The sequence below is a fragment of the Coptis chinensis genome, chromosome 3 (assembly GCF_015680905.1).
Source record: "Coptis chinensis isolate HL-2020 chromosome 3, ASM1568090v1, whole genome shotgun sequence".
Lineage (NCBI taxonomy): Eukaryota > Viridiplantae > Streptophyta > Magnoliopsida > Ranunculales > Ranunculaceae > Coptis > Coptis chinensis.
This window is the reverse complement of record NC_141458.1, coordinates 30,654,870-30,681,753: the sequence shown is the minus strand read 5'-3', so window position 1 is coordinate 30,681,753 and position 26,884 is coordinate 30,654,870. Positions and strand designations below refer to the sequence as shown.

The following is a 26,884-nucleotide window of genomic DNA, read 5'->3' as shown; positions in this document are numbered from 1 at the left end:
AGCTTGAAACAGATAGCTTTGGATTTGCAGAGCTTGAAACAGATAGCTTTGGATTTGCAGAGCTTAAAATCGATTGATTGATTACACAGATGGAGGAGCCGAGGGAGGGGCTGTGTTGCCCTACCGGTATCCGAAGTATACACCTTCTATCGCGGATAAGATTCCGTTCATTGGTCACCTCCCGGCGGTTTATGAATGGGGTAATTGGTCTAAGCCTCCCGCGAGAGGTTACGATCCTCACCCATGTCATTGAAGCCGGTCAACCATCCAGTGGCTTAGCTGACAACTACTTTAAGTCAGGAAAGCTAAGATTACACTGAAGAAATAGCTATATAGGTTTAGCAGCCCTTACTTCGTTTGTGGCTTCTTTTTGAACGAAATGAATTTCTACTAAAGATAAATTGCCATTGTTGCAGGATTCTATAAAAATAGCTACTATCAGAGGTGCTGGCAGAAGAACTGTGTTAAAGGAGAAAGTAACTCGTCAGTAAGGGTTGAGTTATATTTGTAATATAATACTTATAGTCCGAAACGAGCGTTTGTTTATATACGAAATAATTTAGAGAAGCTTGTATCCGCTCTCAGTGCCTTACCCTAGGACTCAGTAGTCCTAACTATACAACAACCTGTTGTGACAGGCTAAACATCTAGTGTTTGAATATGAGGAACCATTTTATTTAAGTCTAAGTTCGGATTGCAATGCTTATCCTTGCTGTGTAGACCTTCCTTTTTGTAGAGTAATCTCTTGAAAAGAGACCTTAGACACTGTTTAGTACAGGCTATAGGTTCTAATTTGACTGGGACACGGGATGAAGGAAAGGTAAAAGATTTACCTTTTTCTTCTTTTTAGAACCCGAAAACTTAATACAAAAAGATGGATACCGTTCATGGTAGGCGGTTTGAAGTTTGTTAACAGGTGGGAGCTTTTCAGTTCGTTACCATGAGGGATGTTTTACTCTAATGTGTGGCATACTTGTAGAGGGTATAAAGAAGCTTACATGTTAGGATTTTACTTTGTTTGATACTGGTAGCTCGGTGGTTTGAAGATCGTTAACATGAGAGCTGTTTTTTTTTTCTCTATACTATGATATAGTTAGTATTGGTATTTCATCTACAATTAGATATTTCTTTGACTCTAAAGTGTGGTATACTTTATAGGGTATAAAGAAGCTTACATGTTAGGATTGACCTTTTGTTTGATACCGTAGCTTCGGATTGGGGAGCTAGTATCGAGCGAATATCACTCTTAGGTATTTCTAGTCCTTGCTTCCACTAAGGCGGGCGAGCGAGCTATCAAGTGTTTTTCTCTTGGCTTTCTCTGCCTCTTATCTTCTTACCTGGTTTGCTAAGTAAGCATAGTCCTTATAGCTCCTCGCTTTATCTATCCAACAGACCCTCAAACCCCTCGTGAGTTCGGCCCCCGGTGGCTTTTCGGTCTTTTGCTAGTAGGTTGATCGTTTAGTAGCATCTACTCTTTTAGCGAATGCTTTGATTCCCACTTTCCTCATAGTGAGGGTTGGAACTGTATTGATAAGCCCGACCTGAATATCTCCCGGCTTAAGCTTTGCCACAGTTCTCCCACTTATTGAGTTGTTTGGAAAGTGAAGCCTCTGCCGCGACTAGCTGATGTATTCATGCCTCCAATTTCCTAAAAGTAAGTGGTTCTTAGAGTTTGAACTTCGTTTGAGAAAGCTGCTAGTTGTCCAACCAGTTGCTAGCTTAGGTTCTCCAAGTTGCCTTCCACGGTGATAGAGATCTCTTGTTTTCCGATGCTTGCCCGAAGGAATGGCGAAACTTAAGCAACATTAGCTCGGATGAGGCTTGCCTTCGATATCTCCTTCGAAAAGGCAAGTAGCTCCTTTGTGAGTGAAAGGCTTCCTTGCTAGAAGCCGAACGCTGCTTTGCTTAAGTGCTTTAGGTTAGTGAGTGCCCCCTCGATGAGTTAAGCGGCGTAAGCGCAAGCTTTAACTGCTCCTTCTTGTTTTGAGAGTTGGTTGATCAATAACCATTTGAAAGCTCTTTCTTTTGCCCAAGTATCCCTCTTCTTACAGTCCTCACTAGATGAGTGAGGGAATCCAAAAGGAATCACTCCTGGTTTTCTTTTTGCTTGTCGTCCCTCGGATGCTAAGAGGATAAGGCTGCGAGGGGATAATGCAAAATTTGAAGCTATCGGGTTGCGTTGCTCTTTCTTGCTACTTCCCTGTCGGGTTAAAGCCAGGTTTAAGAATTCCTAGGTTTCGAGAAGGCAGACTTAATAAGCTGTGGGAGGCAACTTGGAGAACCTAAGTTATTTATGGAATACTTCTATAGGGGATTTTGAGTTGTTATTTGAATTCTATTTATGGAATAGTCATCAGTTAGAGTTATTTATAACTATAGAATAGTATGTTTGAAGTTATAAATACCATGATTATATAATAGTAGTCATTAATAGAGTAGTCATAAATACCATTAGTTATAACTCTCTTTTTATCTAAAGTGGTGCATATTGTATAGGGTATTGAGAATAGTAGTCATTTATAAATACCATTATTATAAAATATACTATTATATATATATATATATATCTCCTAAATTAGTTCTCTGGCAATTGGGTGGTAAGGCTTGACAGAGACTTGAGTTGTCTTGTTGGTTCGTTGTGGGTAATTCAAGAGAATATATTCTGCACCTCTATGCAATGATCCCTTCTTTAAAACTGTTTTAAAAGTTAATAATACAACTGAAATGTATTGCACTCTGTTGCTTGATCAAGAACACTACTGATATATGACGTTTGGATTTTAGCTATAAGCTAGATGCTACCTAAAACTGAATGGTCTAGAGTGATGCAATGATATAGATATAGTAATGCGTGTTAATTTGTATGTGAAGTCACCATGGATATCCATTGCCTACTACTTCCAACAGACTTAAAATGATCAAGAAAATGTGGACTTCAAACAAGTAGAAAATTAAGAAAATAGACTGGTCATCACAGTAGGTTTGACGTTTGAGAACCTTATAAGCAGCTGAACTCTACTGTTAGACCACTTTAAGTCATAAGCTTGATTTGAGATTGCCAAAGTAGTAATTGCAGTAAGTAACTTGAGAGTTATTGTAAACATTCTTCCTTTGTCTTGCAGATTCTTGGGAAAGATCTTGGAGTTCTTGAGAATAGTACGTGTAAGGACTTGAGTGGAAACCAGTATTCTTGCTAGGTATTGTTTTCTGCATTCAGTTCTCTGAACTTTTCTTTGTACTTTTATGTAGCTCCATGTAGTATGCTACATGCTTGTTTTTATTTTGTGGTTACGGTGTTTAAAATGACTTATCTTTATGGGGTTTTAGGTTTTTGTTTACTTGCAATAGGAATAAGAATGGATAGGTCCCGGATGACTATGGATAGAGTAACGAATCTAATTCGGCAGCGGTCTTGTACTTTCTTAAATGTGCTTGAAAAGAGTGTAGGCCGAAGATGCTTCATTGGATAAGATGCCCATGCTCGCTTTGTGGGAATAATCAACACCGGACTTTGGTGGAGATAAAAATCATCTATATGAAAACGGGTTTTGAAGAAACCTATACAACATGGATATTGCATGGGGAAGATTCTCCTAGTGATCACCCTTGAAGTGGTAGTACATGTCAACCTCTTTCTCAAGATTTTGAGATCCCCGATGATTTTGCGACACAACTAGAATGGTTGAGGATGCATATGAGCATTTCAATCGGGATCCCTGAAAAACTTTGTAAGTTGCTTGAAGATGCGGAGAAGCCTCATTGTACAAAGGTTGCAAAACATTTACAAAGTTGTCATTCCTTGTCGAAATGTTCAATTTGAAAGCAAGAAGCGGGTGGTCGGACAAAGAGTTTTAGCCTTTTATTGAAGTTGTTCGAAAAGCCCTTCCGAAATTAATGAGTTGCCAAAATCCATGTCCAACGCTAGAGATATTTTGTCTACGTTTGGAATGCGATCTGAGAAAATGCATGCATGTCCCAATGATTGTATACTTTATAGAGGTAAGGAGTACAAGTCTAGAACTACTTGTCCGACTTGTGGAGCGTCAAGATACCAAGAAAACAAGGGTAAAGCGCCTGCAAAAGCATTGTGGTACTTTTCACCTATCCCAAGATTTGTAAAGATGTTTCAATCGGCTCAGACAACAAAAGATTTGGTATGGCATGCAAATGAGAGAGAAGTAATTGATGGTCAAATGTGTCATCCTGCTGATTCTCCTTCGTGGAAAGAGATCGATAAGTTGTGGCCAACTTTTGCTTCAGAACCAAGGAATCTACGATTAGCTCTTTCGACAGATGGAATCAATCCACATAGTAACCTTAGCAGTAGGCATAGTTGTTGGCCCGTTATGTTGGTCACTTACAATCTTCCTCCATGGTTGTGTATGAAGAGAAAATTTTTGATGTTGACAATGTTGATATCAGGTCCACGACAGCCGGGTAATGATATTGACATTTACCTCAGACTTTTGATGCCTACAAGCAGCAATCTTTTACATTAAGGGCTGTACTAATGTGGACAATTAATGATTTTCCCGCGTTAGGAAATTTAGCTGGTTGTAGCGTCAAGGGGTATTTTGCTTTTGTCCAAATTTGCGGTGAAGAAACAGATTCCATTAGATTGAAACATTCAATAAAACATATATCAAGCACATCGAAAAGTGGCTTCCAAAACCATCGGTTTAGGAAGCAAAGAAAGGGGTTTAATGGGCAGCAAGAATGTCGATCAAGTCCAGAGCTGTTAACTGGGAAGAAGATTTTGGGGAAAGGTCAAGGGGATCCGAGTCAAATGGGGAAATTTTTTTTTGGTGATTATGAAGCCAAAAGCATCAAAAAGGAAGTCAAAGGCATCCAATGAAAAGTCAGATACACGAAAGAGGAAGCGGCTTGCCTCGACTAATGAAAGCGAAAGTAGAACTTGTTGGAAGAAGAAGTCCATATTTTTTGAGCTCGAATATTGGGAATTTCTGCTTGTACGGTACAATTTGGATGTTATGCATATTGAGAAGAATGTTTGTGATAATATTATTGGCACACTTCTCAACATGAAATATAAAACGAAGGATGACCTTAAAAGTCGTCTTGACCTTGTTGAGATGAATATTAGGAAAGAACTGGCACCAGAAACAAGAGGAAATCGAACTTACCTTCCACCAGCATGCCATACATTAACTAGAGAGGAGAAAGCAAAAGTTTGCAATACTTTGCTTGAGCTGAAAGTGCCGATGGATATTGTTCAATTTCCGCATCGCTGCGTCGGTGCAAGATTTGAAATTGTACGGTCTCAAGTCTCATGATCATACATTGATGCAACAACTTCTTCCAGTGGCTATAATGATCGGTGTTGCCAAAACATGTGAGATATGCCATCATTAGGTCGCGGTTTCTTCTTCAGTTCTTTTTGCCAAAGTGGTGGATGTGTCTAAGTTGCGGAAATCCAAGACAATTTGGCGGTTACATTGTGTTTGCTGGAAATGTATTTTCCACCATCATTTTTGACATTATGGTGCATCTCACAATTCATCTTGTACATGAGGTCGAGCTTTGTGGTCCAAGATTCTTTTCGTGGATGTATCCATTTGAGAGGCAAGTACAAGCTAATTTCTTATATTTTTCAATAATTCAACGAAGCTTCCCCTTTTTCTAACTCTTATATGTATTAAATTTTAGATTCATGAAGATATTGAAGGGATATGTTCAAATTGAAATCGTCCGTATGATGCATTGCAGAAAATTATCTTGTTGAGGAAGTCGTAGAGTTTCTTCTCGAAAGTACTTATCAGTCCGCAAACCGTGGGAGTTCCTTTAGGAAGAAACATGGATACCAACAACAAAGAAAAAAAAGATACAATATCCAACGGGAAGCCTCTTGGTGGTACGAAGGTTGTTGGAGTGGAACAATACTCTTGGGAGCAAGCGCATCAATGTGTTTTGCAAAACACAGATGATGTACAACTTTATATTAAGTAAGTCGGCATTAATTATACCTAACAATGTCGTCTACAAGAAACTATGAAAGTTTCTTGCTTAATTTGGACAGTTTGATGGTTACTGTATTTTCCTAATTATGTCTTTGTAGGAAGCATATGGAGCACCTAAGACGTAGTAATCCCCTTAGGTCAGCGAAATGGCTACAAGATGAGCACCACCGCACCTTTATTTACTGGCTTCGTAAAATGGTATACTAATTGAACTTGCATCACATTTAATACCATATTATAAATGTGACTAACAAGTTCCCAAAACCTGCAAAAGCAGGTTGAGGAAGAGGAAATGATTCCCGGGAACGATCTCTCAGACATCTTGAAAGTTGTAGCTCAAGGACCTCGTCGAGACGTTATAAAATGCTCCGCTATGTTATTGGCGGGTTTTCTCTTTCATACAAAGGCTCATGAAGCATCACTAGTAAAACCGTAATAGTGGTGTAAGCTTAGTGGCTTCAACAATGCAAATTGCTAGTGCCAAGGATAAAAACCCAGTCATTTCGGAGATGTGTTATTACGGTGTTATTCAAGAAATATGGTTGCTTGACTATATGACGCTTAAAGTCCCAGTATTCAAGTGTGATTGGGTTGACAGCAGAAATGGCGTCAAAGTGGATGAATTGGGTTTCACATATGTTGATCTTGGTAGAATAGTCCATAAATCAGACTCTTTTGTTCTGGCCTCCCAAGCCAAGCAAGTATTTTATGTACCCGACCAGCTCGACCCAAGATGGTCAATAACATTGAGGGCTCCTGAAAGAGACTACCATGAGGAGGAGAATGAGGATGAGATCAACGTTGGTTGCTCTATTGATGTAAAGTCCTGAATTATTATTAAGGGTATTTTTGTAAATTTCATATCAACTCTAGGGCCGTTCTGTAAATTGGTCGTCGGGTTTATTTTTCACCCATAATGTAACTTCTTTCGAACTTAACTCCGACTCATAAGTCCGCGTTAGGTAAGCGATCCATATACGAAAATTTGACAAAAGGCCGGTTTAGCGGTTTTAAATTGCGGTCGGGCACGAAGTTAACGACTTACGCCACGAGGAGTGAGTTATTATTATAGCCTGCGGAGAGATAGAATATGGAAGATTAAATTTAGCGGGATGAGCCGGAGAAATAATTACGACGCGACGTCAAATTCGTTAGTGGTTAGGAGTCTAAGTAGGACGTTAAGTCTAATCAGGATATATTGGGCTTGGGCCTAAATATATCGCGGCCCAAAAATAGAAAAACCGAAATTGCGAAAACACAAAAATCGCACTTCTTCTTCCCCAATTCGACAGTAACCAAAACCTAGGAGAGAGAAACCAAAATCCTCTCCATTCACATCGATCCAACCATAAATTCTTCACACCCAAACCTATAGACACTAAACCCAAATGAGAGAATTCGAAATCTCTTAAAAAATTGAGCATCTCGAAGCCAAATCGCGGCGGCAGTTGGGGTAGTTCCTCTTCAATCGATTCAAACAAGAAATTGAAACCCCAAACCTTAGAAACCGTGAATTCGAAGGTGGAGATACAAAAATTTCTGGAAGTTCGCCGGATCGCAAAGACAGGTGAGTGCGATTTCGTATATATGTGCTGATTTGATTTAAATTGTTGATGGAATTGATATCTCGATTTTAATGGAGTGTATTGTGGGTGTTGAAGGTCGGCAGTAGCAGTGGACGAGTTTGAGTGGAGTGAAACAGTGGTGGATTCGAAAAATTTAATTGAATTGCGTCGTGTTTTTACGAAAGGTGAGTAATTTGGTTTCAAACAATTAGTTTAAACTCGTTTCAATGGATTGGATATGTTACTGAAGACATTTGAATGGGGTGGTTGTAGAATTCGGCAAAGATGTAATTTGGAAGCTAGGGAATTTCGAGCATACCAAGCGAAATTGAAGTGAAAGGTGAGTGATTTCGCCTCCATCAAATAATTTAAACTCGATAGCGATAACTTGTGATGTATTGATGTAATTAATTGGGTTGGGGGTGATGTACCGCGGCAGTAGCTCGGTTGGAGGCGCTAGTGTGGAGCAATTTTGGTGGAGCTGCGAGCTAGGAGCGATTGTTGCTTGCTGACTCGGTAAGAATTTGATTATTCATTACAATTTCAATGAATTTATGTCGATTTATAACTGTATAAGAGTTGATTGAGTAGTGATCGAGGGATAAGAACACCCACTGATTTTATTAATTGAATTAATGTTAATTGAGAAGTGGAGAATGGGTTGTAGTTGAATTTGGACTGGGAATTGGGATAGAATAGGATTGGCGTAGATATGAGGGCCTGCCATGGCTGAAATAGCAGTAGAGACTGTCAGAGTAACAGTGCCAGAAATGGCCTGTAGCTCTGTTAACGGTAGTTAGATAAAAAAATAATAATTCGAAACCAAATTAGAGTGTCGAGATTCTTCTCGACTTACGCTATATAAGAATTCTCGCTCGTTCGATAATTTCTAATGGTCGACGATATATATATGATGTGTAGGAGTAAATAATGAGGGGATTCAGCTTAAGCGAGCTTGATTCAAGTTAAGTGGGCTTGAGGAGAACGGAGCTTGCTAAGGTAGGAACCTACATACCAATATATGGTCCGCTTATTTTCATGCATGATTTGAGTTGTTTAAAATGTTAAGAAATAGTTTTATGTATCAACCATGCATGTATATATGATATTCATGTTTTGCATTGTAGTTTTCCTCGATATGAATTAAGTATATGGATAGCTTTCGCGTGAAATGGTTTTCTCAGAAAATCGGGGTAGCGAGGGATTGTTTTCGGTTAAAAGTGAAAACTGGTTTTGGGAAAGGTTCGCGTCTCTTGTCCTCGATGGGGAGACAGAGAGATGGATTTTGTAATCGGGTAAGGATTACCCGGTTGTTTGTAACTAGGTGCGAAGTTCGATTGGTCCCGGATGGTCGTGTTATTTTACGATGATTAGCCGTTTGGGAATCATCGGTTGTTATTTACTATGATCGCCCGTTTGGGAGTCATAGGTTGTTCCGCTTCGATTTCGAAATCCGTGAACTCACACCTATATAATCAACAGCTTTTAAAAGAAAAACTAGATATGTAACTAGAGTATTTGAAAATAATCGGTAATAATGAGTATATATATATAGATATTACTATGTTTATCACGAGGAGATTTAGAAAAGGAACCGTGGAATTCCTATAAAGAAGGAACCGTGTCGCGATTCCCTGAGACGGCAGTTCTAGGATTCCAACCGGTGGTGTACACCTTCGAGGTGGTGGGCCACCTTTAAAGGGATGCATCACCGGATGTAGTCCGAATTCCTTTTCTACTTTTCTAGATAACCATGCTTGTAGTGTCACGCTTTGTATGGTGATTAGCTTGAGTGGGGTTACATGTTACCTCGATGAGGTTTAGGCGCCGTGAGTGAGAGTTTAGTCCACTCGGATGCTGCGTCGTGATCCCGAAAGCGATCTGCGGTCGTCGAACGGTTGACCACCGTAAGTTAGGTGACAGCCCCGTATGGGGGTCGTGGGTCACAGTGGCCCACCCGAGCCCTAAAAGCTTTGGGGATTTTGTGTGTACGAACACAACAACGCATTTCAGCTCCCTCACGGTAAAATCGAAAACAACGCATGCATGGTTCACACCGGGAAGCATCTTGAACCGAGATTGCCTCGCGGATCATTTGAGTACCGCATCTCCCTCACCATTCTAATAGGATGCAAATGGCCACAATATGGTTGTATGCTGATTGTGAAAACTATATTTTGTATATCAATGAAGCATGCCGATATGATTTACGCTAGTTAGTGATGTATATATACATAGTCACAATATTTGAATACTATTATAGAAACCCCGCATGTTTTAAATGTTTTCTATAAGTAGCTATTTATTGGTTATGTGAGTTTCATCGGGCATAGTTGTTTGCTCATCCTACTTAACATTTCAGCATTTGTTTCGCGGAGGGGGTTTCCCTAACCCTAGTGATGACGGGTATGGTGATTTGGGGAGGATTTCCCCATGCTTGACGAGAGGCGTGGTCAAGTTTATATTTTGGACTGTATAGAGATGACCTAGGTTATTCTTTTGCTGTATATAATGAGCCTAGCTCTTTTCTTTGGATGTATAGAGATAGTTCCTTCTTTTGTTGTATATATAGAGAGCTAGGTCATTTTGATGTAATAATCGTATTTGGCAAATCCGTTCTCCTTGTTTTGTAGTTATATCGCCATATCCCCTCAGAGTAGTTAGAGTTAAGTGTAGTATATATGGTTGTTGGATGTATGTATGGTTGTTGGAAGGGAATTATAAGATGTCCAGGGTTTATGACAGGTTATGACAGGTTTTTAGGGTTTACGAACGTCGATCAAACAAAGGAAACTCTGCAGAAATTTCGTAGAATCGGGATGGGTGTCCGCCTCGAGATTCATTCCACGCCCCTGATGTGTGTTGGGTCTCGAGCGACAGAAAACGGGTATCGAGCGTCCACTATTAGATCCGTCCTCGAGAACGAAGTGGGGACTTCGTCGCGACGCGCTTCTAAAGTTTCATCGAAACCGATAAACCCTAGATACACTACCCCCTAGTTAGTAATGCGTTAAGCGTTAATACTAGTTTAGCAATGTCGAGAGTGTGGACACGGTCGGAGGAATTTGACGAATCGGACACCATTAGGGTCGGAGTGAATTTTTCATTTCGAGGGCGGCGACCGCTTGCCTAAGCCTTACCCTCGAGCGACACGCACTCATCTCTTGAAATTCTACTCACGCCATTCTATGCATGTGAATTCAATAGGGCGCGGCCTATGCTCTTGCATAATTTTGAGAAATTCTCTCTAATGTATCATACACTGAGTTGGCTCTTTGTGTATGTGCAGAATAGTCACCATGGATCCGGAAAGTACTAGTGGTGATGATGCTACGGATCGTGGTCGGGAGGACCGAATGGATAGGCTCCTCTCTATGATGAATCAAATGGCTCAAGCACAAAATGAGATGAGAGCTGAGATCGAAAGTTTGAGGGCTAGTCGGAACGAGCCCCAACCTCTTTTAGCATCTGCTGTTATTCCACCTGGTGGAACACCGAGGTAGCATCCCCAACCGTGGCGAGAGTTGAGGAGTTCGAGCCACCAGCCGCAAAGTCAATCGGGGTTTCTACTTGCAAATTTCATCGCTACGCCCACCAATTTGTGGGGTCATCCGAGGTTAAAGTAGCCAAGATCGGTTGCTAGATATGTCGAAAGTATGCTAGACTCTATGATGTGTACTTGATGTGGAACGAGTCACTTTGGTCAGCCTTCATGCTCGAGGTGAAGCCAAACACCGTGGATCGCTGTTAAGGATGTGGAGACGCTTCCTATGAGTTGGGCTAAGTTTGAGGAACTCTTCCTTTTGAGGTATGTTACCGAAGCGGCGAGAGCTAAGAAGCGAATGGAATTCCTCAAGTTAGAACAAGGAAACATGACAGTGGGGCAATATGAAGAGAAATTCACTGTTCTTTCACGATACGGGAAGGAGATGATTTCCACAGAAAAAGCTAAGGCTCGGAAATTCATTGACGGTTTGAAACCGTATATGCAGAGCAAGATGTCGGTCCTTCAGATTGATTCTTATGCTGAGGCTGTGAGAAGGGCTCAAGGTATTGAAAGAGTGGATGATCAGTTATTGCTACAGAGGCAAGAGGTTGGAAGGGTAAGACAGTCGGCATCTCAGGGTAGGCAGGATACGGGAAAGAGGCAGGTTTACCAAGGTAGTGGTTCAGGGTCGCAACAGATGTATAGGCCAGTCATTCAGCAGGCACCACAGTGGAGGGCACCACCGCATACCGTGGGTTTGAATGTGGTTAGGCCAAAGACGAGTCTACCAATTCATGAGACCGATGAGTGGATCACAGAGGCCACCGAGGGTACCTGCTCCTTCTCAGACCAGAGCACCAGTGCAGAATTTGAGGCCTCAGGGTCAGAGAGCTAGATTGCAATCTGTAATACCCAGAGTACACAAATCGAGGGAGAGTGTGGTTTGCTATGGTTGCGGTGAAGCTGGGCATATCAGGCGGTTTTGTCCCAAGTCCAGTTCAGGGGTGGAACAGAGACCACAGGGCAAAGTGTATTATCTAGTGCCAGAGGAAGAGGTTATGGATCCTGCTCCAGTCCAAGAGGAAGCCACGGTATATAATGCTATGGGGGCAGATATCAGCGCTACCGATCAAGTGGTGGAAGGTATGATATGTCTGTTTACACATAAGGTGCATGTCTTGTTTGATACGGGTGCTACTCATTCTTTCATTGCTAAAAATATGGTGGAAATTCTTGGGTTGGAAGTAGTTAATACCGGGAGGAAGCTTATTTTATCTACTCCTCTAGGAAAGAAAACTATGTTCTTTGAAGTTTGTCACCATTGTGTGATAAAGATAGGTGATAGGGAGATGATAGTCGATCTAACGGTGATGGACCTAAAAGATTTCGATATCATCGTAGGGATGGATTTGTTAGGGAAGTATCATGCCCATGTAGATTGTTTTGCCAAGACAGTGACGCTTAGAGTACCGGGACAGCCTGAGGTTGTGTTTGAGGGGATTAGAAATACGGTATCTCGAGTGGTGAAGACCAAGTCTGACTTCAAGTATGATAGATACGGATTGTTAGCTGGTCTTAGTCTCCAAGGGCCGAAGTTCGAATCTTCCGAGCTTGTTCCTGTAGTTAGTGAGTTTGCAGCAGTGTTCCCAGATGCATTGCCGGGATTGCCTCCCTGGCGTGAGATAGATTTTGTAATAGATCTAATGCCGGGAACGTCGCCTATTTCGATGATTCCTTATCGAATGGCTCCTCGAATGAGAGAACTCAAGTCCCAATTAGATGAATTGAAAAGATTGGGGTTTATAAGGAAAGCCACCACCCTGGGGAGCACCGGTGTTGTTTGTGAAGAAGAAAGATGGGTCTTTTCGCTATGTGTGGATTATCGGAAGTCAATAATGTGACTATCAAGAACAAATATCCGTTGCCTAGGATCAATGACCTATTTGATCAGTTAAGGGTGCTAAGTATTTCTCAAGATAGATCTCGAAACGTGCTACCATCGATGAGAATTCGGAAGAAGATATACGTAAAAATTTTCCGCATTACGCTAGGGCATTTTGAGTTTTGGTGTTACCATTTGGATTGACCAATGCTCCGGCTGCATTTATGGATCTCATGCACCGAAAGTGATGTGGAAATACCTAGATCAATTTGTTATCGTATTCATAGATGACATCTTGATTTATTCCAAGACTAGGGCGGAACACAAGGAACACTTAAGGATTGTCTTCCAAACATTAGTTGATCATCGCCTTTATGCCAAGTTCAAAAAGTGTGAGTTCCGTTGAATGAAATGAGATTCTTAGGGCATGTTGTATCGGAGAAATGGAATCAAAGTGGATCGCTCAAAGATAGAGGCAGTGAATAATTGGTCGGTGACCGACGCCGTCGACGGAAATCGAGGGAGTTTCTTGGGATTGGCGGTTATTACCGCCGCTTTGTGGAAGGATTCTCTAGCATAGCGTCGTCCTTAACTAGATTGACACGTAGGATGTGAAGTTTGAATGGACGGAGGCATGCGAAAAGCTTTCCAAGAGCTAAAGACGCCGATTGATAACAATATGGTTTTGACTATTCCGGATCCGGAGAAGAGCTATGTGATTTATCTTCGATGCCTCTAACACCGGTTAGGATGTGTCTTAATGCAAGAAGGCCAAGTGATAGCGTATGCGTCTAGACAATTGAATGCCCATGAGAAGAATTATCCTACTCATGACTTGGAGTTAGCGGCGATCATTCATGCTCTAAAAATATGGAGGCATTATGTGTATGGTGAGAAGTTTGAGATATTCTCTGATCACAAGAGTCTCAAGTACTTGTTCTCGCAGAAAGATTTGAATATGAGGCAGAGGAGATGGGTTGAGTACATGGAGGACTATACATTCACATTGCAATACCATCCGGTAAAGCAAATGTAGTTGCAGATGCATTGAGTAGGAAGCGAGAACATGTCCGTGCTCCGATGATGATGAAGGAAGTGGCAATTGCTGGAGTCTGCTGCTTCTTGGGTTTGAGATCACGGAAATGGAGGTGGAGATCCTCATAAGTGCTTTGTTATTTAGCACGATGATGAAAGTGACGCAGAAAACACCTTGGTTCGTGAGATTGTGGATGCTCGTAATACATCGAGGGATGGACCTAGGTACCGAGGATATGTGGATAATGCCGAGGATGTTGATTGGGAAAAATCCGGAGACGGAAGCATCGATTCGAGGAAGAATTTGGGTACCTTTTGATCACTCTTTCTTGAATAGTATCTTGAAGGAGGCACATAGATCGAAGTATACCATTCATCCCGGTGGTACCAAAATGTACTGAGATCTACGCCGCCGGGTTTTGGTGGCGGGCATGAAGCGACACATTCTGCGAATATGTTAAGAAGTGTGCCACATGCCAACAGGTGAAAGCTGAACACCATAGACCACCTGGTCTTCTTAAACCTCTGGAGATTCCGGAATGGAAGTGGGAGAATATAACCATGGATTTTGTATCCGGGTTACCGAGGACCAGTGAGGGAATGGATTCTATATGGGTCATTGTGGATAGACTGACCAAGTCTGCCCATTTCATACCTGTTAAGACTACTTACTCTGCTGAAAAGCTAAGTAGAATCTACATGTCAGATGTACTGAGGTTGCATGGGGCACCATTATCGATAATTTCAGATAGAGGTACTCAATTTACCGGTTCATTTTGGAGAAGTCTTCAAAGGGAATTGGGGACCAAACTGAAATTCAGTACAGCATTTCATCCGCAGACCGATGGGCAATCGGAAAGAGTCATCCAAATTATAGAGGATATGCTTCGGGCTTGCGTGCTTGATTTTGGGGGTAGTTGGAAGACTCATTTGGCATTGGCTGAGTTTGCCTACAATAACAGTTACCAATCTAGTATTGGTATGGCTCCGTTTGAAGCGTTGTATGGCGACCTTGCGAACACCTCTCGTTGGACTCAAAACCGGAGATAGTATTATGTTGGGGCCGAGATGGTTAGTGACACCACCGAGAAGATTAGAGTGATAATGGAATCGGTTGCTCACGGCCCGTGAGTCGCGTAAAAGCTATCGCAGATAGGCGTGACGTCCCTTGGAATTTTATGAAGCGACAGTATTTCGAAAGTATCTCGAAGAAGGGCATTCAGAGGTTCGGGATGAAAGGGAAACTTGCACCTAGGTATGTGGGACCATTCTTGATTATTCAGAAGATCTCTGAGCTAGCTTATAAGCTCGAGCTACCAGAAAGGCTATCACGTGTCCATAACGTGTTCCATATCTCGATGCTACGCAAGTATGAGCCGGATCCACTACATATTGTTGATTTGGAATCGTTGGAGTTGGAAGAAGACATTACCTATCCGGAAGGGCCAGTTCAGATTCTAGATGCGAGAGAAAAGAGATTGCGGTCAAAGGTCATTCCGTTGGTAAAGGTCTTGTGGAGAAATCACAATGTAGAGGAAGCAACATGGGAGAAAGAAGCCGATATGAGGCAACAATATCCAGAATTGTTCGAGCAATAAGGTATGATTTAATTTCGAGGACGAAATTTTCTTTTAAGGAGGGTAGGATGTAAAGTCCTGAATTATTATTAAGGGTATTTTTGTAAATTTCATATCAACTCTAGGGCCGTTCTGTAATTGGGTCGCCGGGTTTATTTTTCACCCATACGTAACTACTTATCGAACTTAACTCCGACTCATAAGTCACGTTAGGTAAGCCGATCCATATACCTAAAATTTGACAAAAGGCCGGTTAGCGGTTTTAAATGGTCGGCACGAAGTTAACGAACTTTCTGCCAGGAGTGAGTTATTATTATAGCCTGCGGAGAGATAGAATATGGAAGATTAAATTTAGCGGGATGAGCCGGAGAAATAATTACGACGCCATCGTCAAATTCGTTAGTGGTTAGGAGTCTAAGTAGGGCGTTAAGTCTAATCGGGATATATTGGGCTTGGGCCTAAATATATCGCCCCAAAAATAGAAAAACGAAATTATGAAAACACAAAAATCGCGACTTCTTCTTCCCCAATTCGACAAGAACCAAAACCTAGGAGAGAGAAACCAAAATCCTCTCTCCATTCACATCGATCCAACCATAAATTCTTCACACCCAAACCTATAGACACTAAACCCAAATGAGAGAATTCAAATCTCTTAAAAAAATTGAGCATCTCAAGCCAAATCGCAAGGTTGGGGGGTAGTTCCTCTTCAATCGATTCAAACAAGAAATTGAAACCCCAAACCTTAGAAACCGTGGAATTGAAGGTGGAGATACAAAAATTCTCGGAAGTTCGCGGGATCAAAAAGACATTGAGTCGCGATTTAATTATATATGTGCTGATTTGATTTAAATTGTTGATGGAATTGATATCTCGATTTTAATGGAGTGTATTGTGGGTGTTGAAGGTCGGCAATGCGATTGGACGGGCGAGTTTGAGTGGAGTGAAACAATGGTGGATTCAAAAATTTAATTGAATTGCGTCGTGTTTTTACGAAAAGGTGAGTAATTTGGTTTCAAACAATTAGTTTAAACTCGTTTCAATGGATTGGATATGTTATCAAGACATTTGAATGGGGTGGTTGTAGAATTTTAAGAGCTTGTTGGAGAAGCTAGGAATTTCGAGCATACCAAAGCGAAATTGAAGTGAAAGGTGAGTGATTTCAGCCTCCATCAAATAATTTAAACTCGATAGCGATAACTTGTGATGTATTGATGTAATTAATTGGGTTGGGGTGATGTACGGGCAATAGCTTCGGTTGGAGGCGCTAGTGTGGAGCAATTTTGGTGGAGCTGCGAGCTAGGAGCGATTGTTGCTTGCTGACTCGGTAAGAATTTGATTATTCATTACAATTTCAATGAATTTATGTCGATTTATAACTGTATAAGAGTTGATTGAGTAGTGATCGAGGGATAAGAACACCCACTGATTTTATTAATTGAATTAATGTTAATTGAGAAGTGGAGAATGGGTTGTAGTTGAATTTGGACTGGGAATTGGGATAGAATAGGATTGGCGTAGATATGAGGGGCCCGCCATGGCATGGCTAAATAGCAAGAGATCGTCGAGTAACAAATGCTTAAATGGCCTCAGAGCTCTGCTAACCGATAGTTAGATAAAAATAAATACCAAACCAAATTAAGTAGTGTCGATTTCTTCTCGACTTACGTTATATAAGAATTCTCGCTCGCTCGATAATTTCTAATGGTCGACGATATATATATATGATGTGTAGGAGTAAATACGAGGGGATTGATTAAAGCGAGCTTGATTCCGTTAAAGTGGGCTTGAGGAGAACGGAGCTTGCTAAGGTAGGAACCTACATACCAATATATGGTCCGCTTATTTTCATGCATGATTTGAGTTGTTTAAAATGTTAAGAAATAGTTTATGATCAACCATGCATGTATATATGATATTCATGTTTTTGCATTGTAGTTTTCCCTCGATATGAATTAAGTATATGGATAGCTTTAGTGAAATGGTTTTCTGTAAAATCGGGGTAGCGAGGGATTGTTTTCTCGGTTAAAAGTGAAAAACTGGTTTTGGGGAAAGGTTCAAGTCTCTTGTCTCATGAAGGAGACAGAGATGGATTTTGTAACGCGGGTAAGGATTACCCGGTTGTTTGTAACTAGGTGCGAAGTTCGATTGGTCCCGGATGGTCGTGTTATTTACGATGATTAGCGTTTGGGAATCATCGGTTGTTATTTACTATGACCGCCCGTTTGGGAGTCATAGGTTGTTACGCTTTCGATTTCGAAATCCGTGAACTCACACCTATATAATCAACATTTTAAAAGAAAAACTAGATATGTAACTAGAGTATTTGAAAATAATCGGTAATACGAAAGTATATATATATAGATATTACTATGTTTATCACGAGGAGATTTAGAAAAGGAACCGTGAATTCCTATAAAGAAGGAACCGCTTGTCGCATTTCGAGAGACGGCAGGTTAAACTCTAGGATTCCAACTGTGGTGTACACCTTTCGAGGTGGTGGGCCACCTTTAAAGGGATGCATCACTGGATGTAGTCCGGGAATTCCTTTTCTACTTTTCTAGATAACCATGCTTGTACGTGTCACGCTGTATGGTGATTAGCTTGAGTGGGGTTACATGCTACCTCGATGAGGTTTAGGCGCCGGTGGAGTGAGAGTTTAGTCCACTCCTGGATGTGTGTCAGGATCCTGAGCAGTCTGCAGTCGTCGAACGGTTGACCACCGTAAGTTAGGTGACAGCCCGTATGGGGGTCGTGGTCACAGGGCCCACCTGAGCCCTAAAAGCTTTGGGGATTTTGTGTGTACGAACACAACAACGGCATTTCAGCTCCCTGCCGGTAAAATCAGGAAAACAACGGTGCATGGTTCACACTGGGAAGCATTGAACCGAGATTGCCTCGTGGATGGGCGAGTACCGGTCGCATTCCCTCACCATTCTAATAGGATGCAGCGGCCACAGTAGTTGTATGCTGATTGTGAAAACTATATTTTGTATATCAATGAAGCATGCCGATATGATTTATGCTAGTTAGTGATGTATATATACATAGTCACAATATTTGAATACTATTATAGAAACCCTGCATGTTTTAAATGTTTTCTATAAGTAGCTATTTATTGGTTATGTGAGTTTCTACTGGGCATAGTTGTTTGCTCATCCTACTTAACATTTCAGACGAGCCAGTTGCGGAGGAGGGTTTCCCTAACCCTAGTGATGACGGGTATGGTGATTTGGGAGGATTTCCCCATGCTTGACGAGAGGCAGGGTCAAGTTTATATTTTGGACTGTATAGAGATGACCTAGGTTATTCTTTTGCTGTATATAATGAGCCTAGCTCTTTTCTTTGGATGTATAGAGATAGTTCCTTCTTTTGTTGTATATATAGAGAGCTAGGTCATTTTGATGTAATAATCGTATTTGGCAAATTCTCCTTGTTTTGTAGTTATATCGTCATATCCACTGTAGTAGTTAGAGTTAAGTGTAGTATATATGGTTGTTGGATGTATGTATGGTTGTTGGAAGGGAATTATAAGATGTCCAGGGTTTATGACAGGTTATGACAGGTTTTTAGGGTTTACGAACGTCGATCAAACAAAGGAAACTCTGCCGAAATTTCGGTAGAATCGGGATGGGTGTCTGCCTCGAGATTCATTCCACGTCCTCGGGATGTGTGTTGGGTCTCGGGGCGTGACAATTGACCATACAAACAGTAAAAGTTTGCCAGAAGTTGACTCTTTGGGTTCTTATGCTCGTGCAAATTGTGAGGGGATATGGGTCGATTCGACGTAAAACATATTTTCTTTCCTTCCAAAGGAGTTGGTTTATCTTGTACTAGATATTTTATCATTTTAGTTTATCACTAAGAAAAGTTTGTTTCGTTAATTTTTTTCCTCAATAAAATTTATTTGGATTTATTTTGATTTGTTATCTTCTGCTTAAGTAAAATTGTGTAATCATTTTAGAAGTTATAGTTGTTATCTTATTTGGCTTCATGTGCTTTTATTCATGTCTACACTCTACAGGAATTTAACATGGATCCAGAAGAAAACTTCAATCCTAACACGGAAGTTGACGAGACTCTTGACTCAGACATGGATCCAGAAGAAAACTTCAATTCAAACACGGAAGTTGACAAGACTCCCGACTCAAACATGGAAGAAAATGTGACACAACGTACTGGAGAGAAAAGGAAAGGTAGAGGAGCAGTTGTATGCTCACGTCTTACAAAGATGAAAGAGAATGAACGTGTGGATGTTATATTCAATCAAAATGGTCAACATATTGGTGAAGGTGGGAAAGATTTGGCTAGCTACTCAGGTTTGCTGGCTGCTTCTCGAGTTTCCATTGCTACTTATGGCAATTGGCATGATGTCAAAGGAGAAGCGAGAGACAGATTATGGAAATTTATAAAGGTAAAAAGTTCGAAAATAAAATTACTTATTTAGATAGTCTTAATTCTTTGCTAGTTTCAAAATCTCTTGTATGTGTTTAAGGGGAAATTCAACTTGGAAGACCACGAAATGAAAGGTATTTTGCAAGATATCGGTGAGAAATGGAGAGAATTCAAGAGCAGGCTGACTAGGTTCTTTAAAGACCAACTCGAATTGCTTAGAAAACCTCCCAGAATATACGAAAAATATATCAGCCAAGAAGATTGGGACAAGTTTGTTAAATCGAGATTGACTGATGAATTTCAGGTATACTATTTTAACACTGAATTTCTGCTTATAGTTTTTTTGCTTTCTTTCTTTCTCTACTTGCATGAATACCATTTGGTTGTATATGAGTGTGGAAATTGGAGTCACTACATAAGAATACATGATGCTCTACTTCAAGCTAGGATGAGTTGTTTCATTTAAGTCATAGAAGAGAAATGATGGGCTTATCTGCTTTTGATCTAGGCGGGGTGTCGGCTTTTGAACCGGAAGGAATGCCAAGTGCTTTAGAACGTATTACTTAGGAAGTCTAACTGGGGCAGGATCAGCCCCAAACGAGAATAGAAGCGACTCGCTTCCGGCTGGCTTGTAGTCGTAGTCTTTTAGTTTCTGTAGTCGGCATTCCCATAGAAGATCTACAATGTTCCCCGACAATTTGTAGTTGTGCCGAAAAAACATAGTAACATAGAAAACTTGGAAGGGTGGACAATTAGCTATAGCACCGCTTCTCTCTGCTTTTTTTCTTTCGGAAGGTCTTGCTCTCCTACTCTTCCCCACTCTTATTCCTTAGCTGGCTTCATTCAACCGACCTTTACCTTACTGCTTTCTTTCTAATGAAAGGCGGCGTAAGAAGGGGCGTCGTGGGTCACATCGGTTTAGTTTGGTCTTAGCTTATCGTTAGGGTACTAAAATAAAAGGCTTGAAAGCCGGCTAGCTCGCGACTTGAAATGTGCCGGGCTTCTATAACAAGGGCATTACGGGATTCGTGAGCAAGTGGTGCGATAAGACCTGCAAGAAGGCCCCCGAGCTACGATCTATCACGGCTAAAAATCACTGGAACGGAGCCGGAGTTGAAGAGCGCATACTCCTTCTCTTGAAAACTCACTTCTTAAGGTTAGGAGATGCTCGCCCGCTACCGGATTGGAGAAAGAGAAGATCTCGACTAGGGGCCGAGGGAATCTCTAGCGGATCTTTTCTAAGCCAGGAAGATGCCTCTGCTGAAGTATTGGGGTTTCAAACTGAGATTTTACGTACTTTTTCTAGTAGGTTTACCAGATCGAAAGAATCCCGGGAGTGCTTTTTTTCTATGTGTAATAGTTGTAGAGAAAAGTACCGAGAATTGATATTAAGGGAGGGAGCAATACCGGGATTGCTTTAGCTACGCGTTAATGGAACATGGAGGGCTAAAGGTTTAGCTAAATCTCTGTTGTTGCTATTAAGGGAGGAGTCCGAATTCGATTCTAGAAGACAGTTAGGGGATGATCTTTTTGAGCAGATTATGACGGAAATATATTCAGATGAAGAGAAGGTTGCTAACAATACCGTAAAATTAGTATAAAGGATGATAATGAATCACTCCTTGTCTGATTTATTTAGTGCTCACGACTAATCTTTGATGGATAGAGCATCAAGAATAGGTCTGTAATTTGTTTTCTCGGACCGTCATAGTTGGCTCAATACCTCATTGTATTCAACAATGTTCTTTTCATTTTATTTTTGAGGGTGATGAAATGGTTAAGAGCGGCCGGTCTACTTCCTGCGTGTTTCAGATTTAGCATGAGGTGGCTCATCATCCAACTTAAACATGCCTCCCCGTTATGTTGACAAGTTTGAGTTTTGTGTGGCTATCTCAGGTACAATCCCTGACCCCAACCATCCAAATGTCAGTTACAACAATCTCATCGAATGAAAAAAAGGTGGCTAACAAGTATTCTAACTCACACTCTGATTGAAATAGGATGACTCTTTACATCTAAACAACGAAAACAACAAGTGAAGAACAAATGAATTCTATGCGCCACCAATCAAATAAATAATCTATGCGCCACAGAGTACAATTCTACAGTCTCATGAAACAGAACAAATTCCTGTCCATCAGGAACTTCTTATTAATCAAGGATACGTGCCAATATCTCATAAGTACAAGTGTAGGAGAGTCGAGGAGTTCGTATCTTAGGCGCATTGTGTTATCTATTTATCTAATAGTATTCCAGTTAAGAGAGTTCTGACTAATACAGTTTTTCTACGGAGCTTTTGTATATATATAATTGCTAGGGTTATATGAGGAAGTGTATTTTTTTTAGAGCCTGATGAGCATGCATCTTAGATAAACGCATTATATGTCCTTATATAGAAAAAATTTATCTAATAGTATTTATCTAATGTACATAGTTCATTAAAAACATAGAAGTTGTGTTAGATATGGTTGACAATAGGCTCCAAGGATTATGTGTATGGTTGGTGATAGGCTGTACGTGCTTAGTGAAGTATCGAGATTAACATGCGTGTACTCATGGGCTATATAAGGCTCTGAGGTTGTATAATCTGACGACCGAAATGACAGCCGGGGAGCTCATAATTGCTCCAGTGGGTTTCTTAGTCTATATTCTTGTTCAAACCGAGCCTTTAGGATTACCTTTAACTAGGCGTGTACCCCCAGTTGGTAATTGGTAGTAGATAAAGGTAATTTGAACCATCTTTTGATAGACACACACGCCATGGGTAAGGATTTACTATATTCCCTTTTCCCTGCTCACGACTTGATTTCTGAGTAAGAACAACTTTGAACCTTTGTTTTTGAAGGTCCATCTAGGGATGTCCCGTGTGATTTATGTTGGGGTAGCTTTCGGTGCAACTCTAAAGTGTTGTTTGAGTGTTTTAATTGTTAATTGAATGTGTGGTAACCCAAATCGGATCACTAAAACTATAGATTTCTATATTAGGAAATTTAGAATAGATTTTCAAACTTACTAGTCTGTCACAATTATTTCCATTCAACAACTTGCTAGAATGCTAGCTAACATAATGGAGTTTAATCTTTAGGTATGGTTTATAGTTATACTGAAATTGAATTCATTGGCTGATCAATATCACCTGCCCAACATGAAATTTTGTCTCCCCAAGATGTACATGCTACGACTTATGAACTGTTTTATTGTAATCTGTCTTCCTCGATTTTCATTTCACTCTAATTCTAGTGGATAGATAGATGAGAAATAGGTATATTACATTTTTTTTTTCATATTATCGTATTTTGAGTTTTATCGGTTGGCTTATAAGGTTTCGTGGCATTGTCGATGAATCAACCCGTGTTAGTAAGTTGGTGTAAGCTCTGTATGACCTATTTTATGTTGGGATTCACTTTTTGCATAAGGATGTAATATTGTAATTAGAGTTTGATCCCAAGAAAATGTGTAGACTGAAGAGTATGTATGCAACTCACAACGTGAGTTTTCTGCTAGCATTTCTCAAAATATGGTATTCATAGAAAATACTTAATATTTCGCTATCAATTTTACTGTGCAGCACTATATGTGTCCCTTTTCCTTTCTAAATACATCACTGATTCACTTGGACAATAGGATGTTGCGTTGCTCTCTTTCTTGAGGGCCTTTCTAAAGAAACACAGAGTAGGCACACAGAATAAGGTGGGTTTGGCTAGACTATTACCAGTCCATAAAACTAACATCCAAGTAGCTTAGAATGAAATTTTGTTATCATTCTCATCATATAACCCTGCTGAATACTATGAAATCAATAGCTCTAAGCCTTTAACTGATTGATGTTTTTCTTTTTATAATGAAAGAATTAAAAGAACTTCAGGACATTAGAGTTAGCATAATTTTAGTGCGGTTAGCACATTAGAGTAGCATAAGAGTGCTAAGAGTAGCATAAGAGCAACTTGTTTTTAAGCACATTAGAGTAGCATAATTTCAGCACTCTTATTCTACTGTTTTATTTTTTTTCCATCTAGATGATACTGTTGATAGATGATTCGAGTTTAGTTGCGTGTGGGGATTGTATTGTCAGTTTTAGCAGGCTTCTGTCCTCACCCAAATGAGATGATAAGTGTAGAATTGTTTTGCAGGAAATTAGCAAGCTTAATTCACACAAAACAAAAAAATATAACCACCGACGGGGAAAGATGAGTTTGGCTAATCTTGGCGAAAATTTAGTACGTGCATTGTTAACATTTGTCTAGATTCCACAAACACGTATACACCATGCAAATATGTTCTGACTAAGTTGTTTGCATGATTATTGCTTAACCATAGAAAAAAGAGTTGGGACCAGCTTTTGATCAATCTGATAGGACTATAATATGGAAAAGATCGCACCAAACGAAAAAAGGAACATACAAAGACGATGCTGCTAAAGAAGTAGATGAAAAAATCGTAAGATCAACTTTTTGTCAATACTTTTTATGGTCCTTATCAATGCTTATGTTCTAATATATTCCAATTCCTTTTTATTTGAAAAATATATATTAAGGATGTGCTTTGAAAAAGCAAGTTGCGAGGGGAAGGTATCTACTCAAGGAAGCAAAGACGCCTTAACTTTAGCATTAGGCACACCCAACATTCTCGGTGTCGGTGTGAGATCTGCAGGGAAGGGGGTTATACCCACCACGTACTTCAGCCTCATGAAACGTGGCTCACGGAAACACATCGCTAACCTTGAGTCAACAATTCAAGAGGACCAAGAAAGAATACAAGAATTACAGACCCAAAATTTGTTCGAACAAAACCAGAACTCAGGACTTCAAAAAGAATTAAGGATGGTGTTAGAAAGAGTCCAAAGGTTGGAGAATGGAGGCTCCGAAAAGATCTCTTCAAACAGTGTTACTAGTGTTAGTAGAGATCATATGGTACGCTCTTCTACTGAACATCAAGGGCATAAAGTAGTGAGAAAATTTCAGCAAGTAAGTATTTTTGTTTATCATGATCCACAGCTTTATTTTTTGTTCCATGCGTAATAATTTGTTTTTTTTTGACATGTAGTCCAAAGACAAGGCCAAAACAACCCAACCGTCATCAAAGCTGAAACCTAGTCATGTAAAGAGAGTAGATAAGAAAGGAACAGGTCAATCACCTTCTTTGGGTCCCAAATCTGGTCTAGGGAAGGTAAATTTTAATTAACTTTTTGCAATATAGAAATAATTTGCTTTGGTTCTAATATGATTTGCTTGGCTGGTTACAGGAGCAAGAGTGTAATTTAGCTGTGAATTCTAGAACAAATATTGTTGCTAAAGGATTGGTCTATCAGGAGTGTGGACCAAACAATAAAATTCACGGTCATCTTTTGGGATCTGGGAATTTTCGTGTGGCGGTTAAGTCACTTGTTTCTAAGGATGCTGGTCGTTACCATCTTCCTATACAAGTGAATGATGAGATCATGTATGTGGAAGATGTAGTTGGCACACAAGTTCCGTGGCCAAAAGACTTTGTTCCGCTTTAAGGACTCGACATTGAGGTAAATTGAGAGAGCCTTTTATATGCAATTATTCATTTTTCCATGCATAATAATTTGTTTTTTTTTACATGTAGTCCAAAGGCAAGGCCAAAACAACACAACCATCATCAAAGCTGAAATCTGATAATGTAAAGAGAGTAAATAAGAAAGGAACAGGCCAATCACCTTCTTTGGGTCTCAAATTTGGTCTAGGGAAGGTAAATTTTAATTAACTTTTTGCAATATAGAAATAATTTGCTTTGGTTCCAATATGATTTGCTTGGCCGGTTATAGGAGTAAGAGTGTAGTTTAGCTGTGAATTCTAGAACAAATATTGTTGCTAAAGGATTGGTCTACGAGGAGTGTGGACCAAACGATAAAGTTCACGGTCATCTTTTGGGATCTGGGAATTTTCGTGTGGCGGTTAAGTCACTTGTTTCTAAGGATGCTGGTCGTTACTATCTTCCTATACAAGTGAATTACGAGTTCGTGCATGTGGAAGATGCAGTTGGCACACAAGTTCCATGGCCAAAAGACCTTGTTCTTTTTAAGGACGACATTGAGGTAAAATAGCCTTTTATATGCAATTTTTTAATTTCCGATTCGCTATGATTTTAACGCCTGGTTTGTTTGAATTTTCAATAATTTAGGAAGAGACAAGTAAAAGTAGTGCTAGTCGTCATCAAGGTCCAATTGATTCTTTCAAGGGACTACTCAATATCATGCTTCCTGGAACCCATGGTGTGGTATTTTTTTCCAGTTGGAAAAGAGTTGTTTGGTGAAGATACAGAAAAATTTGTTATCGAGAAATGTGATTTGTTGGATGTGTGTAATATGGATAGCTTAGAAGTTGTTTGTTTAATTGCATACATGAGGTAAGCATATCTTGAAGGTTTTATTATTGGTGATTTTAATCAAATATTACTTATTTAAATTTATTTATGACAGTGATTTTTTCCTTTTAGAATCCTTTACAGTGAATTTGTGAGCTGCTGCCGTGACATCGTTGGATTTGTTAATCCTTTATCTTTTACAAGAGCAGATGGAACTGCTAAAACTGAAATCATTGTAGAAACATTGCGGAATGCAAGTGGAAAGAAAATTGTTCTCATTCCTTACAATCCAGGGTAAGGACATAAACGATCCTATCACAGTGTATTGTTTAAATTGATAAAACTATCAATTGTACTGATTATTTTCCATTCTTTTTTTCCCCCTTTTCTTTCATAGTGGCCATTGGGTTTTAATTGTCATTGATCTATCACGTATGTCTTTCATTTGGTTGGATTCGAAGCATGGTGAACCAAGCTCAGATATAGCAATATATTTTAGGAGGTGAGCATAGCTATATTTTTTGACATATCTTAACATTTTGAGGTACTACCATAGTGAACGTACATAAAGGATTGAATTAAATGAAGTACTAAAAACGTCTCCAATTAGACTTCCCACTAGCGATTGTGAATTAAAT

At 40.1% G+C, this 26,884-nt stretch overlaps 1 protein-coding gene across 1 annotated transcript; it reads left to right on the top strand.

Annotated features, from left to right (window-relative positions):
- The first annotated feature begins 10,842 nt into the window (after positions 1-10,842).
- LOC147509122 (uncharacterized) lies at positions 10,843-18,951 on the top strand. The gene is made up of 4 exons (XM_086597722.1): positions 10,843-11,042; positions 11,271-11,796; positions 11,849-12,173; positions 18,701-18,951. Exons 1-4 carry the CDS (start codon positions 10,843-10,845, stop codon positions 18,778-18,780), a joined length of 1,131 nt encoding a protein of 376 aa, XP_086453848.1. The 3' UTR covers positions 18,781-18,951.
- The last annotated feature ends 7,933 nt before the right edge of the window (positions 18,952-26,884 follow it).

Bases quoted from the DNA above. Each gene is read 5' to 3' on its own strand.
- LOC147509122 (XM_086597722.1), top strand. From the start codon at position 10,843: ATGGATCCGGAAAGTACTAGTGGTGATGATGCTACGGATCGTGGTCGG. The intron at 11,043-11,270 runs GTAGCATCCCCA...CTCGAGGTGAAG, and splicing joins CCACCTGGTGGAACACCGAG to CCAAACACCGTGGATCGCTG. The intron at 11,797-11,848 runs GTTAGGCCAAAG...AGTGGATCACAG, and splicing joins ATACCGTGGGTTTGAATGTG to AGGCCACCGAGGGTACCTGC.